The sequence below is a fragment of the Stegodyphus dumicola genome, chromosome 5, assembly GCF_044657685.1.
Source record: "Stegodyphus dumicola isolate Sdum_Otavi_A_Nest chromosome 5, ASM4465768v1".
Classification (NCBI taxonomy): Eukaryota; Metazoa; Arthropoda; class Arachnida; order Araneae; family Eresidae; genus Stegodyphus; species Stegodyphus dumicola.
In genome coordinates, this window is record NC_140772.1 from 122,708,340 (window position 1) to 122,727,360 (window position 19,021).

At 31.4% G+C, this 19,021-nt stretch overlaps 3 protein-coding genes across 6 annotated transcripts in view; 1 reads left to right on the forward strand and 2 right to left on the reverse strand.

Moving 5' to 3' along the window:
* The window catches only part of LOC146997220 (cullin-5-like), a 165,043-nt gene extending 161,267 nt beyond the window's left edge, over window positions 1–3,776 (reverse strand). For 2 of the 4 annotated variants that reach the window (XM_085817014.1, XM_085817013.1), the window contains exons 1-2: window positions 2,772–3,775; window positions 2,548–2,671 (exon numbers count right to left, since the gene is read on the reverse strand). In XM_085817014.1, coding sequence (XP_085673140.1) covers window positions 2,548–2,671; window positions 2,772–2,785 — 138 coding nt within the window. In that variant the 5' untranslated portion in view covers window positions 2,786–3,775. Of the gene's footprint in view, window positions 1–2,547; window positions 2,672–2,771 lie in introns of all 4 variants that reach the window. The other 2 variants (XM_085817012.1, XM_085817015.1) reach the window with 2 other exon arrangements.
* The window catches only part of LOC146997217 (uncharacterized), a 440,254-nt gene that overhangs the window by 258,464 nt on the left and 162,769 nt on the right, over window positions 1–19,021 (reverse strand). The gene's annotated exons all lie outside the window — the stretch shown is intronic.
* LOC146997221 (uncharacterized) overlaps window positions 1–19,021 on the forward strand; it is an 89,737-nt gene that overhangs the window by 52,656 nt on the left and 18,060 nt on the right. The window lies entirely within an intron of this gene.

Consider the following 19,021-nt stretch of genomic DNA (forward strand, 5'->3'; position numbering starts at 1 on the left):
AAAATATAAATATCTTAAGCATTGATAAGCAACAAAGATTTTAGATGTTGAGGTTTTAACTCTTTGGCTGCTCATCCTGCGATTTCCACGGGCAACTCAAATGTAGCAAAATCTGCTCATCCCCCGGGCATGTGTTTTTCTTCCTTTATTGAGGAGCGCATCCCGTTTTTTCCCATTGAAATAAATTATATACAGTATTAGACGTTTAGTTTACATATTGGCCAACAGATATTGTTAGTTCTCCACTAAATTGCGGCATTTGAAGGCACGTGGTATTACCGCTCAAACTTCACTTTTTGGTGTTTATTTTTACAGAAATGGCTGCTAGAAAACATTCAGCAATTATCTTAATTATTTAATTAAATTATTGAATTATTAATTAGATTGATCATTAACTAGATTTATTGAATCTGGTGCAAAGACCGTGAAGTTAGACTTTGTCTTGAAACCTGTTTTGAACTCTATCATACTAAACTGCATTTCTACGGTAGTTTTTCCTCAGTGCTTTATATTTTCTTAAATTTTATACATTTTGCTTTTTTATATTATGCAATAAATATAAATTAACTGTAATTCGACTGAAATTTATTTAGAAAAATTTTTTGGGGGGTGATAACATCTGAAATTGTTTTTTCTGGCAACTTTAGTTTCTCATGATAAAAATTTATATTATATATATATATATAAGTATTTTATAAAAAGAAAAAGCTCATTTTTCAATTCTCCAATATATATAGAATCAAAATATAGGGAAAAAAAAGTTTTTTAAGCTATTTTGGTCTACAAATTGAGCAATCAGACAGTTAATCAAATGTTCCTTAAATTTGCACAAAATATGAAAGTTGTGCTTCAGCGTTCAGATGAAGACGGTGTTCAAAATTTGGTGGCTCTAAGTGCCACAATTATTTCACAATGCATTTAAATTTGAAAGACAAATACCTGCACTTTGCCAACTGGCAGCATACTTCTTTTATATCACCAGGTTTTCTGATATATTTGAAACATAGATATCTTATATGTTGCTGAGTGGCAACATAAACCTTTTAAATTACAGAGTTTTTAATCAAAAGTTCATTAAATTCACACAAAATAAATAAAAAAAATCAAAATTCAATCTGAGGTGCTCATGTGAGGGATTATGCAAATTAAAAAATTGGCAGCTCCTATGTTTCACCCTTATTCCCTTATGCAAGGAACATACACACATAAATATTATTTATAATTTAGTAATAAAGATATTAATTGTAAATAAAAAAAACATGCATTAAAAGCTGCAGTAAATCAGTGGTAATAATTTAAACTAAAATCAAAGCAAATTCAAATATCATACTCAGCAGAATAAGATTTACACTTGATAAGGCCCTAAGCTATTTGAGATTTGGGGACCTTTATACATCTGTTATAATATATTTTAATTCTATATACACTATATTTTAATTGGGGGGGGCAAGAAAGTGGGGACCCTAAGCTATAGCTTGTGTAGTTTATACGTAAATCCAGCCCTGATACTCAGTTTGACAAAGTTGGAAAAGTGAAATGATATAAAAAATTTCAAACGATTACTGCACAAATGAAAAAACAAGTGAAATTATAAAAAGTAAAAAATAAAAAATAAAATAAATAAATCACATGATAATTTGACTTTTTTTAAATGCCAACATTTTGAGTTGATGAGGTGTTTTGTAAATTTTCCCTTGTGTCAATTTATGCAGAAACTGTTTGCACATTTTGCAACTTTATAATTTTCTACCAATTTACTTTTCTACTTTGCCAAACCAAATATTGTATTTAGTTTGATTCAGGTTTAGTTTTAAATTTACTCTATATATTTTAACTTAAATATTTTGACTTAAATTTTTAACTTTATATTTTGACTTTTTGGAAAAATGGTCTGGATTTTACCAACAATTCCAAGCTATTTTCCAATTTACTGACTTTCTAAGCATGTGGAAGCCCTGCATCAAGACAGAAAAAGAGGTTATTTGATTCAGAATGCTACATTATCTCTTAAAATTGTAGATCCATGATGAGTTTGCTGCCACACATCGTAAAAAGTGTCAAAGTAAGCACCCACACTAGTAGCCGAATGGTTAAAAAAAAATGCTGAGAGTTTGACCGAGGTTCAAATCTATGCAAACGAGATGGCTGAATGGTCGGCTTTGGTGAGTTCCCCCCCTCATGTAATGCAAAAGCAAGCCAACTTCCCTTAGTAAGTTTCTATAAAGGAATTCCTCCTCTTAGGCAAACAGTTCTTGCATACTTTCCCATATTCAAATAATCTAACCTAACCTTAAAGAGGAAAAGATTAGTCCAGCATTTCATACTTATTTATTTAGACTTTTCATATGTGATACGTACTTCTGACAATAATAACATGCATAGTTATTTCTATACAGCAGTTTTTGCTAACAAGCTCACTATTTTTGTGAATAACCTTTTGAAAATTTATACTTTAGATAACAACAATAAAAAATCAATATATTTACAGTAATTACAAACATGTAGCATAAAATTTAGAATAGGTTAATAGTTGAAAGAAACATTAACCTGAGTTCTGAGTGTTCGAAGTAGTACTATGCGTTCATTTTCTTCTTGTTCACTTCTTTCTGTTGATAACTGAAGTCTTCCAATTAAATTAACTTTACCTCTCTTCTGAGGTTTTTTATTTTTCCTGTAAAATATTAAAAGTTTAGCTGTAACTTAGAATATAACACATATGGAAATGAAAAAGAAACACACTAAGTGAAACACGAAACTAGTAATGCAACAACCTCGTGTTTGGCATAGATTTAGGTATAAGATCTCAAGCTATTTCAAGGGCAAACTGGTACAGGTCCCTCTTCATCAGGAGCAAAGAAATCTGCAAGACTGGAAAGCAGTGGGCTTTACGGTCATATTTATACTCCACAAAGAAGCAAATGAGAAGGTAGTGCCATCTTTGGCCAAAATATTAATGAAATTAAAAAATTAAATTAGTAGAATTTTAAAAGTTGTAGGAATGACTGGATTGGACTTTTAGGTTAAGATAAACTTTTGTGACTAACTTTGCGAAAAACTTCAAGTAAATCCAATTCACGAATTGAAGAAGCTTTTTAAATGATTTTTGCAGACGCAAAATCAAAATTATTATTACATTCCCAACAAAGATTAGTTATCAAAGATTTTTTAATTTTGCCTTTTCGGACATAAGATTGGTGTTCCTCGATACGAAACTTTAACACTCTTTTAAATTGGCTGATGCATCTCAAACCGCACTGACATGATATGCTATAAATTCAAAAAAAATTAAAGTTAGAAATGTAATCTTTAAGAGTTAAACCATGGATTTTTATTGATAGGCAAGAAAATGACTGGATAGTTGGATTAGACAAATTGAACTTCTGAAGAATCCATGCAATTTTAAAACTGACAAAAGGATAAAATGGAAACACAAGAAGGCTATTAATGTTATTTTCTAATAGCAGAATGTCTTCTCTGATGGCAATCAGAAAATCTTTTAAGGCTTTGACCACAGTAGAAAATCCTGGATCAATGGAAACTGATCTCCAATAATTGAGTTCATTAGCAAGCACAGGTTCTGAAGAGCAAACTTACGAATAATCATTAAAAGAAGCCATTTTTTGCTTACATAATATGTAATATAATACAAGCACAAAATACATAAGTAAAAGGAAGCTATTTTTTGCTTAGCCAGGTGACATGGTTTAGCACAGGGTAGTAAACAAACAAAAAAGTGTTTACCACAGGAGAGAGTGATTACCACGGGAGAAAATCCTGGATCAATTGAAACTGATCTCAAATAATTGAGTTCATTAGCAAGCAGAGGTTCTGAAGAACATACTTCGAGAGCACAAAATACATAATACTAAGAAGAAGCCATTTTTTGCTTAGCCAGTGACATGGCTTAGCATGGGGTGGTAAACAAACAGAAAAATGTTTATGGTAAACAGTAATACTGAAATCAGATTCACTGTGAATTATAACAATATCAAGGAAGGTAGGGAATTCTCAGATTCGAATTCAAAAGTGAACTGGATAGTTGGATTAGACAAATTCATAACAGACATAATTTGGGATAAATCTTTATTACCATCAGAAAGTGTGATAGTGTCATCTACGTAGCGAATCCAGAGACAAAAAGGTAGTTTCTGAAATAATCTGACTTCAGAATAGTGCATGTAAATATTAGCAAGTACAAGACTGAGGGGATTGCCCATAGCTAATTGCTGAATTTGGCGATAATAATCACTTTGGAAAAAAAGTTCGTTAAACTCTTGAGATTTTAGTAACAGAAATTAACTCTTGGTTTCAGTAACTGTGAAAGGAATTCTCAAAGCCTAGTTTCAAAGACAATTTAGTATTCCTTCAACTGGAATAGTAGTTAAGCAGTGACATTGAACCGTAATGGAACACAGAGGGGGAAAAATCTTTCAGTTTATGGAGTTTCAAGAAAATCTAATTTACCAATTGAAGAAGCTTTCTGAACAATTCACTCTGAAATATACACAAGTTTGCACATGTGCAAATTTACAATTACATGTGCTAAATTATACAAGTTTGTATCATTCCCAAATTTATACAAGTCAAATGTAGTCTTAAATCTTCTGTTCACAATACAAAAATTATGCATAAATTCAAACTGTCAGCTCTTCATTACATGATAAGAAACTCAGGTTTGGCTAAAATTGAATTTGGATTATATTACCTTCATTTAAAAACTGCCAATTCTACTTTTAATTTCCCTTCTTTTGATTGTAAATCTTGATCTAGAACTGATACCACTTGTCTAGGCCATAAAAGTGTCCTTGTTTCTAAATTCCAAAAGCTTTCACCCCTATCAGCTAGTCCCACCCACCTTTTTAACCTTCCCACTGCAAATCCTAATCCCATCATTAATATCTCTAATATTAATCTTTCAGAAGATAATATGAAAATATTAAAATATAACTTCAACTTTTAAAAAACATCTAAACCTTCAACTCCTCAAATCATCACTGCTATTGAAAAAACTTTTAAATTCTCTAAAACTTCAGAAACACAGAAGGACACAATCCAATACTCAATTACTCACAACATGGATTTTAATAACAGATCATTTGTTTCAAATCTTAAGCGAAAGAAAATGAAGGCCTTAAGTGAAATTCACTCTAATGCTAACATTATAATTTTTAAAGCTGATAAGAACTAACAGATTATTGTTATGGACAAAAACACATACAGAGTCTCAAAACTGATAAATGAAAGCCAAAATTCTTTCAAATTCTGATCTCACAAAAGTAAAAACAGTTGTTCAGTCTTCTCCTATCATCCCAATTCAATTTAAAAAAATCTTTTATTCCACCTATTGCTAACAGTGCTAGGTTCCATACTCTTCCCAAAGTCCATAAAATTGGAGTTCCGTCTTGACCTATTGTTTCCATTTAAGGAACAGCATCCTTTGGCTAAATATTTAGTTTCCAGATTTTCTCCATTACTTTCTAATAATATTCACACTGTAAAAAGTTCTTTTGAAGTCATTGAGATACTTAAAGATTTTTCTCTCCTGCATTCCATTGTAGTTTCCTTTGATGTGAAATCACTGTTTACTTATGTTTCAGTCAAAGGAGCACAAATTGTCTTGAAATCAGGCTTCAAGAATTCCATTTTACACACACTAAAATTGAAGAGTTAATTTCTCTTAGTAAAAATCTCTTTGAATACAAAACACTTTGTTTTCCAAAGTTAATATTATCACCAAATTGAGAGAGCCATGGGTAATCCTCTCAGCCCTGTACTTGTTGACATTTACGCGCACTATTTTGAAGTGAGATTATTTCAGAAATTTTCTTTTCATTTCTGGATTTGTACATAGACGACACTTTCACACTTTTTCATGGTAATAAAGAAGATTTATCCCAAATTTTATCTGTTATGAATTTGATTGATCCAGCTATCTAGTTCACTTTTTAATCTAACAACTCCCTTCCCTTCTTTGATATTCTTATAATTCGCAATGAATCTGATTTTGACACTACTGTTTACTAAACACTTTTATATTTGTTCACCCCCCTGCTAAACCCTGTCACTTAGCTAAGAAAAAATGGCTTCTTTTTACTATTATGTATTTCATGTTCATGAAGTTTGTTCTTCAGAAGCTCTGCTTGCTAATAAACTCAATTATTTGAGATCAGTTTGCATTGATCCAGGATTTCTGTTTGTTTACTGCCCTATGCTAAAACCATGTCACCTGGCTAAGCAAAAAATGGCTTCTTTTTACTATTATACATTTCATGCTTTCAAATTTTGTTCTGCAGAACCTTTGTCTGCTAATGAACTCAATTATTTGAGATCAGTTTCCATTGACCCAGGATTTTCTCTCGTGGTCAAAGCCTTTACAAAATTTTCTGCTTGCCATCAGAGAAGACATTCTGCTATTAGAAATAACATTAATAACACTGTGGAGTATAAATGTCCACTGTAAAATTATGCCCACTGCTTTCCAGTCCTGCAGATTTCTTTGCTCCTCACAAAGAGGGACCTGTATTTGTTTGCCCTCGAAATCAATTGAAATCTTGTATATAACTCTACTCCGGACTCAAGGTTGTTGTGTTACTAATTTCACATAACACATATATCAATAATTATTATTTTGAAAGTTAATTTGCTAATACAACACTGTAATGTTTATATTCAGGGAGGAGATAAATGAAAAATTGCCCTTTAAGTTCACCTTATAGATATAAAATAGCAATAGCATTATATCTATACAAAAATGGATATTATTAAAAAATACTTCTAAACTTCTTTAAAGTCATATTGTAAAAATATAGAGCTATGTTAGGTCTACAGATAAATATTATTAACAAAGCTGCTGCTTAATATAGCTATGTATCATTCATGAGCTGCAATATTAGTACAACTCAAAACATGAAGTATTGAGATAAGCATGCCTAAAGTTTTCCTTGGTTCTGAAATGCAAGAATCGTACACTTAATTGTCAGATTAAGAAATAAGCATTACTAAAAGATCATAAAATTTAAAAAAATTATCAAATTTTTTATGAAATAATGTTAGTAAAAAAATTTTTATCAAATTTTTTAATATTATATTGAATTGTTCTCGAAGTTCATGGCTCATACACAAAATTCGAAAACAATAAACTGAATTTTATTAATAATGTTACCATATTGTGACAGGTGTTACAAAATTACAAAATGGCATTCTTAATATTTTCCTTGGTTCTTGGTTGGGTTTTCCTTGGTTTTAGTTCTACATCAGTAAACAGGATATAAAAGAGTGAACGATTTTCCAACAGCAGCCTACATAAGTATCAAAATAGAATGCATTTTTATTGTTAAAATTTTAGATTGCTGCAAAATGCTAAAGAAGAACTTCCTATTGCACTGCTGGCTATAAAACAGTATAGACTGTCAAATTTCTCCATAGATAATCTCCATATATTCTTGCAAGTAGTTTATAATAAGTTTTTCCAATAATGCTTCCTGAAAGGACTGGAGATTTTTCCTACACCTGCTGTCTTTTCACCTTCAAAATCTATTTCTTTAAAAGAAATCTTCAAAACGAAGTAATCCTGTGATTGCTCTCTTACTTTTGATACAGAAATGTCGTTGAAGTATACAGTGCCATGATAAATATTTATGCAGTAAAATTTTGATATGTTTGATACCAAGGAATGCAACACATACACATTGCTGTCATTTATTATAACAGTATTGAGCTAAAATATGTGCCAGTGCTGCTGCAAAGATAATTTTACAATACTGAAAATGGTCACAACTCAAAGCTTGTTATTTTTCAAGTTGTGCCAGTATTGTAGACCATGATGGATAATCTTTATGGAACATAAAATAAGTAGTTTTCAATTTAATTTCATATACATAATAAGAAAGGAAGCTATCATTTTTAATCAGTTAAATATTTTTATGCACTAATCTAGAAAAGCAGACAAATAAATGCTTAATCATAATAAAACATCATTTACTCCAGGTTAGAAGACATATTAACATGAACAAATTTAAAGGAAATTCGCACATATTTTACTACACATGGAGAAAACAATGTAAAAGCTTACACATCCTGTTCCACTGGGAATTAAACCAGTAACAAAACTCCAATATACAGTGATTTTAATCAACCAGATTAAAATAATATGAGGGTTGGAACTTTAATAGTGGCAACTATTTATTTACAAGGAATACAAAAGTGATTCATGTCACCATGTTTTACAGTCCTTCAATATAGTCGCCAGCATTGTGTACAACCCGTTTCCAACGATGTGGAAGTCGCAGAATACCTGTAGCAGCGCCTGTTTTGTTAATAGTTTGAATGGACCGGTTTACTGCCGCAAGAATCTCAGGAACAGTTTGGAAGCAAGTGCCACAAAGTGGTTCCTTCACCTTAGGAATTAAGCCATAGTCACATGGGCTTAGATCTGGGGAGTATGGTGGATGGTAAAGCACTTCCCAGCCCCATCGCTTGAACAAATCAGTCACAGCTTGCGCTGCATGCGGCCAAGCATTGTCACGCAAAATGAGAGGAGCGTTCTGCAGAAAGTGTCGCCGTTTTTTTCTCAAAGCTGGTCGGAGATTGTGATCCAAAAATGAGCAGTAATACTGCGCAGTGACGGTCTGCTGTGGGGGAACGGTATGTGTTAGAATGACACCATCACAGTTGAACATGATAATCACCATAACTTTCACATTGCTGGGGTTCTGACGAAATTTCGAATGTCGTGGTGACCTGTGATGACACCATTCGTTTGATTGGCGTTTCAGTTCTGGCTGGTACGATCGTGCCCAAGTCTCATCCAGCGTAATGACATGCCGTAAAAAAGCATCTCCTTTGCGCTCATAGCGCTCCAGGTGGGTTCTGGCAGCATTGTATCGTAGCCATTTCTGCATTTCCGTCAAGTGATGTGGAACCCATCGTGAAGCAATTTTTCTTATGGACAGGCATTCCTTCAGAATGTGCAACACAGTCATATACGCTAATCCTGTTTGTCCAGCCAGCTGATGAACCGTTTGGCGGCAATCACTGTCCACTAGTGCGTCAACAGCTTGCACGTCTGCATCGCTGACACTCGGACGACCTGGCCGCAGCATGTCTGCCACGTTTTGGCGTCCTTCATTGAATGCTTTCACCCATCTTGCTATGGTTCTGTAAGGCAATGCAGATTCCCCGCAAGCCTCTTGATGACACTGTCGTGCTGTATGACCTCTGGCACATTTAATTTTTATCCAACAACGTTGTTCTTTATGTCTGGTCTTATTTCACTTAATAGAGCAATAAATGGTGGCGACACAAAGTGTATAAATAAATCGATCAACTCTAAAAGAATTAATGAGGTATGCAGGTCGATCATATATAAACGAGCCTTTATTGGCTGAGAGTGGGGAAGGGTATTTGTGTGTGATTGGGCATTTGTAGTCGTTAGGTGGGGATACCTAGAGTAGGGAAACCACATCAGCCAGCTTGTCCAGTGCTTAAGTGCCCTTACAATGAGTGTGCCCATCTCTCTGGAGCAACACATAATTATAAAGTTTCTCTGTGAAAACATAATTATAAAGTTCTCTGTTCGTCTGTGAAAACATGAAACCAGCCGAAATTTACCGCAGACTGCTTGCCCAGTTCGAGGAAGCTACGCTTTCATGGTCAAAAGTGAAGGTTTGGTGCAACCAATTTAAGCAAGGCCGTGAACGTGTTGCGAATCAAGCACATCCCCGTCATCCTCGCACGAGTGTGACTAATGAAAACATTGCACGTGTTCGTGAGCTTAGCGAATGGGATCGACGTTTCCCATCGCTTCAAATTTCGGAAGAACTTGGTGTCAGCTATGAAAGTGCCCAATCAATCATCAGAAAGCATTTGGGCTTCAGAAAAATCTCAGCACATTGGGTTCCAAAGGTTGCTGAATGATGATCAAAAAGCCACAAGAGTTTGCATTTCTCAACTGCTTCGAACTCGTTTTGAAGAAGAAGGGGAAGCTTTGCATAAAATTGCCACCAGTGATGAGACATGGGTGCATCATTACACCCCCGAATCAAAGCATGCAAGTACGAACCAAAACTCGATGTCTGCGGGGAAAATGTTGGCCATGGTTTTGGGGATTGAAGGGGTGTCCTACTGGTAGATTTCTTACACGGACGTCAGACCATCAACGCAACCTACTACTGCGGTCTCTTGGATCAAGTCAAGCTTCAATAAATGCAGAAAAGAAAAAGAGAAAGAAATGAGATTTAATCACCAAATCCATGCAGATTATGTCGCTGTCTTTTTAACACATAAATGACAGCCATTGCAGTGACAGATCTAAACATAATGCATGAATTCAGTAGCATGCATTTGAATGCATGAAATTTCTACACAGGGGAAGATTCAACATAGCAATTGCTCCCACATCCACAATAGACCTACAAAGCAACAACTCTGCATCAATATATATCTCATTCTTCATTTTTCACAATCTAACAATAATGCCTAGCATATATTGATATTTATAAATATTCATCTAGAGACAATGATTTTTAACAAATGATGATTGTCTTTGATACTTTGCTTATTTTATGATTAATTGAAAATAACAGAGTTTGTCAAACCAATTCATAAAGTTCAATTAATTACTTTACAAAATATTCAAAACAATTATGATTTCTTTTGCTAACAAACATTAGTTCCTTACTTCTTCCTAATCCCTCCTCATAAATGCCTTTCATTTTCAGTGTACACGTGAGATTTCATAAACTCTCAGTGCAACAGATAAGTTGTCACAATTTGACAGTTACTATCACTGTGATACTGTGATATTATTACAATAATAATAGTCAGAACAATATCAGGAAACTCAGAAATGCAAACAAAAATATTCAAATACCACATACATCAATGATTTTCATTTTATAAACAAAATTCGTCATACTGAATTTAAGGAAATGTTTACAACAAGTTATATTTCATCTATCAAATTACCTTAGTCTGGATATTTGCAATAAATTTTGCTGACTTTGACTGGGTTACTGGTTAGAGTTACTGGGCTAGTGAAATAAACTTCTCTAATACTTAATTTTAAATGCCTAATATTCTCATTTTTCTCCTAAAAAACTAGTACAAATGTTTATTTACTTATTATAGAAATTACTTTAAGCGAAATGTTTACAGAAATAACTCTGTAAATTAATGAATATCATGTTCTTATGATAGTCCTGTCTAATTTTATCTATGCAGATCCATCTTTATTCTTCAGTTATATTCATTTGCATTGACTCATTCATTATTACACATCAACAATCTGAAGAGTTAATATGAGAGCAAAATAAACTGGCCACCATTTTTAACTTACTCAAGTACTATCATTTTTAACAACATATTTTCAATGAATTATTTAATATTTTTGTACTTTGCAGGTATATGTATATTTCAGTATTTCAGCTTGTTCTTCAGTATAGTTTCATGTAATTCCTTAATATTATTCTTTAAATTTGGAATTTATTTTCAGAAGTACAACTACTTTTTTTCCCCCTTCTTTCTCTCAATGCAACTTTTATCATAGTCAGTGTGTTGAATTTTAAATCTTACTTCTCAGCAATATGCAAACAGATAATTTCTTATTCAGACTGTATTTTTCATCCTCAATGGCATTACTTGCCATATTAACAAGTATAAATTAACAGAGTTATATACAGAAGCTGGTTTCAGAAAATCACCCTGAACTCTTTTTTCTAAGCATTGAGATATCCTTTCTTTTTGCATTTCTGTTTTCAAAGTTAAAAATAAAATTTAGAAAAATCATATATTAATACTCATTACAAAGTTAAGGAATCAAATTAACAAATCAAATACTACACTCAAGTTTTAATACATTTCAGAATCAGCACTAATAGATATGAAAAAATGAAGGGTAAAGTATAGAAGTATGTCTCTTAATAACATTTTGCATTACAAATATCAAATCCAAGCTTGATATAACAATACTAATAATGTTTTAAGTGATTCTACCATACCTGCACATAGATTATAATTACACATTTACTAATTAATCTATAAATATCAATTTATACTCTGAATGAATCTTATTAATGAAAGTGATACACAATAACAAGAGAAGTTGTCCTCATTTCAAATTAAGAAAAAAAGCTTTAAGATTATTAAAATTTTATAGGAAAATTTTTTATATAATTTTATATTTTTTTATATAATTTTTATTTTTCTAACAGTTTTTTCTCACGTGCACTTTAATTAATGAAAATCTCATGTGGTTGTAGATTTTAATTGATGGAAATATATTTATGTTCAGTAGTGTTAACTAATAAACCTATATCCATCCATTTTCAAAACTTAAGAAAATGAGTAAATTAAAAAAAAGCAATAAAAACGAATAAAACCTACCCATAACGTTCTTCTTAATTCAGCGTCAGAAAGTTCTGTAGCCAATCGTAGATTTTCAAATGTTATTCTGTCATGCGGTCGTTGATTCCAAGCAAACAGAACTGCCATTTGGAATGCAGTTACATCTAAATCAAACTTTCCAAGAGCATTGTTAAAAGTGATCTATTTAAAATAAATAAAATAAAATAAGGAACAAAAGAAGTTCACTGATAATAATAGAAATACAGGAAAAACATTCTGATGATGTTTTTAATGATTTTTTAAAGACAAATTTTTGCTTTTAAAATTTTAATTCAAGATTTCAACAGCATTTTTCAAATGGAATATTATCTTGATGGGTGTCTTTTATGTTATAATGGGATCTATCTATTTTCCAAGTGGGAACATCTCATTTGAAATAAGTAACACTTTTCTGTAAAATTTCTAACAAATTAAAGATATAAAATCAGTTTTCCATAACAGAATCATAAGACTTTAAGGATTCAATATGTGAAACTTAACCAATAATGAGAATAAAATGAGTATGGGCAACACCTCCTAGAACTAACTCAAGGCCACGGCGCGCAGTTCGTGACGTCACTGCAGTAGGGATACTTTCGTCCTCGCCAACTTTAAGGGTGCCTTCTTAAATATCCATTTGAAAGGCTTATATAAAAATTGAAATTTTTATATTTAATTCTCATCGTTTATAAATCTGGAAAATACCTTGCTTTCATTAGAATGTGAAGAACCGAGATTTTTATTTTTAGAATGTTTTTGATACGAATAACTAGAAATTTTAATTCCATTAAAAGTTATTACTGATGTTACTAAATTTAAGCGCTGAGAAACTCTTGTTAACGAAAGAAACTTCACACTTAATGAATCGGAATTTTATTTTTACGCAATAATTAAACAGAAAGACAATTTAAGACATGAAGGCAGGATATAGATCCTAAAAAATTGAGATAAATTCTAACTGATTTAAATTATGAAGCTAATTTACCTGGAATCATGTAGCAACATAAAATCATTAGTTGAAAACAAATATAATTAATCAGAGATGTTTATTGGTCAAGGGTCATATTAATTATACTTACAACAATTTATGCCTTGACTAATAAACATCTTTGATAAGTATAAGTAATATATCTTATTTTTGACATATGTTGCCGAATAATAATAAATACTCATGTTTGAAACAAATAACGCTAAGCTTGCAATGATTTAAATAAGTTTTTATAATTATTTGAGACATTAGGTGCACAGAGAGAATTGCATATTATTTTGCATTTTAAATGGCAAATATCAAATCTCTGATAGAGGTCTGATATAGATCTAAATAGCTAACCTCTGATCTTTACAGGGAAATTTTATAACATGATTTAGCACTATTGTGTGGAAGGCAAATGTAACAAATCCTAAACTGGAATGTAGAACACAACAAATGAAAAACACAACTATCATTGCATTATTACTGCCGAATAAAATTACTAACATATAATGCCCTTAGGATGCACTAAATTATACATTACAATTCGAAACAATTTATACAGAAATACTTTAGATAACATGTATATGTTTATTTTCAATCAGTCAACTAAAAAGAGGAAGGATTGTTCCAATAAAGGAAAAGAAGAAAATCATCGAAATTGTCTTTACAGTCAATTCAAAATTATTCAAAACTGTCTGTAAACGGGAAACAATAAATATTGCTTTTTTTTTTTTTTTTTTATCACAGACTGCATTTCATCAAATAAAAATGTATGGCATAATATTTCATAAAGACTACATTTCTATCTTTAGAAAGAACTTAAATTGTAGTCTTTATGAAATATGATGCCATACATTTTTATTTCCATACGTATGTATATGCATGCGTATATATGTATGACAATATATTCGATTTCTTTGGGAAAAAAAAAATTGCTTCGACATACTGCTATACAAAATATACAATTTAAAATAATATATTTGGGGTGAAGAAAGAGAATTTTAGGATTTTTAACATATATATATATATATATATATATATATATATGAAGTAATTAAATTTAAAAATCAAAACACAATAAAAAAATTTCATGAACTTTAACATATACACGTAGAAAAGTTGCATTGATATTGCACTATACAAGTAAATGAAGAGGGAATACATAATGAATACCTTTGACAAAAAATAAATGAAACTCAGAATTTCGTAAATTTTAATACGTGCAAATATATAGAAATGCATACATTCCCTGTAGCAGGTAAAAATTCATATTTTGGTTTGTTTATTCTACTAAATAATATAAGTTAATGTTTATTCACAACTAATAGAAAGAAAATCATACTTATCTATTAATTGTATAAAGTGAAACAGGTACTAGTTTTGAAGAATAATGTCTAATTAGATAGAAAATTCTTTTGTCAAATAAAGTGTTGCATAAATTTAATTATTTACTTACAAAAAATACGAAACACTTGCATGCAAAGATTGTTATAATCGGATTTAATTATCTAAACTAGAATTAAATACAAGATTTTGTAAAACTTCATATTTAATGATTTATGTTATATTAAGTGAATTTTAAGAATATCAGGCATGAACTCACAAAAATTTAAATAGCGTATTTTTTCGCATTAACATCAGAAACAAAATTGGTATTAGTTACAGATATATTATCAAGATTTTTCAAGGTCTTCGGATTTTAATAAATACGCTGTTCCTGTGACAAATGCATCGAGATATTTAAATGCAAGCATTTTGCAACATACAAAATGTATTTACCATTTTGAATTTTTATTAATCCTACATTTAATCTAATCCTACTTTTAAGTCACACATTTGTTTAATTTACTTAACTTGGTAAATGATGCTATTTACTACAAATTGACTAGCATGACGATAAAGAATGCAATCTGCTATAGATTGAACGATTAGCATGATGATAAACAGTACTATCTGCTATAAATTAAATTAATCATCATACTTATATAATCACTATTAGACTTACAATAAGATTAAATATGTTTACTTTCTATAAATGTATGTACTCGCTTTAGTTTATGATAATTATAACATACTTAACACAGAAGCACTTTTTAAAGCACAGATAAGTATAAACTTATTCATTAAAGGGAAAAAAAAAAAAATGCAACTTACCTTCGAAAATATTTTTGGCTTGAAATTGCTTCTATGAATCGCCTTTATTCATTTATTTAAGAATTCTTTCTCTTTCGGAAAAAAGAAACCTGTACTTTTGGACCATTTGGATATTTCCCTTTACAGTTAGGTACACAGCATGTGTAAACCATATCAAAAATTTGAAAAACAAATAATAAAGTGGAATACTTATAATATAGAAATATCTGAAAAAAGAAAGAAAATGTCGACTGTTCTTATGGACGATTTCTGACCAAGTGACCGTCAAAACTCCAGAAATCCACCCACCACAGTCCTGGGTGGGGAGAGTTAAATGAAATACAATCCCTACTGACACTGACGTCACACCTCCTCTTGGGAAACGCGCCGTGGCCTTGAGTTAGTTCTAGGAGGTGTTGGTATGGGAGACTTCTCAGTAAAATTATCATTCACACATGACAGAAGATTGAATCTTCTCTCTGCCAAAGCAAGAACACTAGGAAGTTTAACTTTCTCCACAATGCTACTTATTACCATCAATATGACTTGAGTTCTGCCAATGCAATAATACAATTAAAAAGATATTTCTCCATAATGCTATTTATGACCATCACTGTGACTTTATAATCTTAAGTAAATCGTTAATTGTAATGTAAAGTAAATTGTTATATGTAGGTTTTTCTAAATTCACATTCTGTAAGTTACATTTATAAAATTATTCTGTTATGATACTTGCATTTGTGCTTATTCACTTACCAACAAGAATTAATTATCATTCTGAATATTAACAGTTATGGAAGATAGTCTGAACTCTCCAATATATTATAATATATTTATATGCTAAAATACCATTATTTGTTATTTTCATATTTTTAATAGTCGATAGACTTGACAAATTTTAAAAGTAACACATGTTATGACTAATATATTGTTCTAATTTATGCACAGTTTTGGTATAATAGCAATATTCTAAAGCAGGATTTATCAAAAACTATGGTATATTACATTATTTTATAGCAAAATTTTTACACAAAAGATTTAAATGAATGGTCAAAATGAATACAAAGTGGCCCATATACTGGTACATAATATGTAACTTTCTCATATTTATGTTGGTACATAATGGTGTGTATATATATATATATATATATATTATTCTTATTTATGTGGTACAAAACTAAATAAGTTTTAGAATCCCTGTTCCTAATCAGAGTAAATGTGAGAAAGTTGTATATATACAACTAGGAGAAAAAATAAAGTCTTACAGTGCCATTTGACATGTGATGATACCACTGAAGTTTATGACCACTGTGTTTTTGTCTATAAAATTCTTCTACTTCAGGAATAAAATCTTCAAATTCTAGAGGCAATGATACTTGTATCCGTTCACTTCCTCTAGCCCAAGCACCAGCATTAAGAATTTTCACATTGAAAGAACCTATAAAATGTATTATGAAGAAAAGAACAATAATACAAAAAATTATAAAAAAATATTTTTAAAAAATTATTAATAAAGAAAACAAGTGGAATAAATTGATATCAGGAACTAACTCATGAAAAAAGGCACAAAAATAAACTGCTGGATTTGAAAGTGACATAATGCATATAAAATAAAAACTCATATTTATTTTATAAATTAATTACATGGATGATATGATTAAACTTGCATGCTGTTTGGCATTTCAGAACACCTAAAGTTCAGTACTGTGAATAATCATTATGGGTAGCAATAACTGCTGCTATGTGACTTGGCATACAGTGGAGTTAAATCTGGGTATCAACTAAAGATATTGCATCCATGAAGCATTAACACTTTGCCAAAGTCCATCTGTTGTAGTTATTAGTGGTTATTTTTGCCCAAGCCTCTGGCCAATGACAGAGCAGATGTTTTAAATCCATAAAAATATCCTGAACATACTGCCTAAAAAAGATATGGAAAATGCTATCTGTTGAAACAATGTCACAAAATGTGTGAAGCATGCAATCACATATTACTTTGCTGGTAGCTGACTCCACAAGTGATCTCAACATTTAGGTCTATTGGAAGCTCTAACATCTCTTCAATGTAATATTGGCTAAAAAAAAGTACTAGGTATGTATAACAGATGCAAATGGGACTTGTAGCACATCCCATACCATAATTATAGGTGCTCAGTTGATATGATAATGTAAAATGACTCCAACAATCAGTTCCAATACAAACATGACTATCATGCGGCTGTATGAAAAATCATGATTCATCAGAAAAGATGGATGCACACCATTCATGAATCCATGCACATTGTTCATTGAACTATTACAATCTATACCAGAGATTGGCAAACTTTCAAAAAAAAACAAGGGGCCAGATCACAAAAATTTTGGGCTGGGTAGGCTTCAAAAAAAAAGTTTAAAACATTTTTTAGGAAGTGATATTTTTATAGTTATGCACATTTTGCTAATATTTACACCACCCCCCTAAAAAAATTCATAAATAAATAAAATAATTTTGTTTATTAATAAATATATAATGGAATAAGTTAAAATTTTATACTAATGTGATGAATACAATTGTTTTTTTCAAGATAATACTTTATCATATTGAAGTTCGAAGTTAGTACTTCCAAGTTAGTACTGCCAACTGTTAATAATGATCTGAGCTGCGACTATACACACTTCATTTTTGAAAATTTCCTTTCACATTGGTAAGTAATCCCAAATACAGATATAAATTGACATTAATATGATTTTCTCTTTTTTTTTAATGGCGGGTACGAGCCATTTTTAGGGTTTTGCCACTACTAAGGCCAGAAGTGGTGGTCATTTTATTACGGAGGCATCTAATAGGCAGACACTGTTACCTTCTATGAGAAGACAGATAATTTCCATCCATGCCTTCTTCAGGATTTGAACTCGGGATCTTCAGTACTGAAGTCTGTTTCCCTATGATCATATTTATCATCTGAAAGGTATTTATATAACTGAGTTAGATCCATTTCTTCAACCATCATTTTTAGCATATCATCATTCTGCAGATCAATCACTTGCATTTGAAGGTCCTCAGTTGCACAAGCAAATGGATTTTAAAATATGGAGATGTCTTTGCGCTTGCAAAAGATCCAAAAAACATTGTTGTAACTTATGTTCACAAAATGTACCTGTCACAAATTTTGGGGGAATGGAGATTTCACACTTTTACAGTATGGAAAACAATTAAACTCATTTAACGTGATTTTTCAGCAATAAGACAGACAGAATTCATTTCACATGTGAGCATAGCAGTTATGCTCATAGGTGAAATGGTGTATTGTGTTGTATTTAATTATGGTAAAGCACACTAGGGCTAATATAAGCACACTAGGGCTGCCTAAGGAGAGGGATACCTTCATGGAGGACTTTCTAAGGGTAGATTGGCTCGTATATACATTATATATGGAGAAAACCACAAAAACACCCATGCAGCCAGCCCGTTCGCGGGATTCGAACCTTGGACCGAACTACCAGTGTTCAGCGACTTTACCGCTCGGCCGCTGTTGGGCCATACGTGAAATGAAT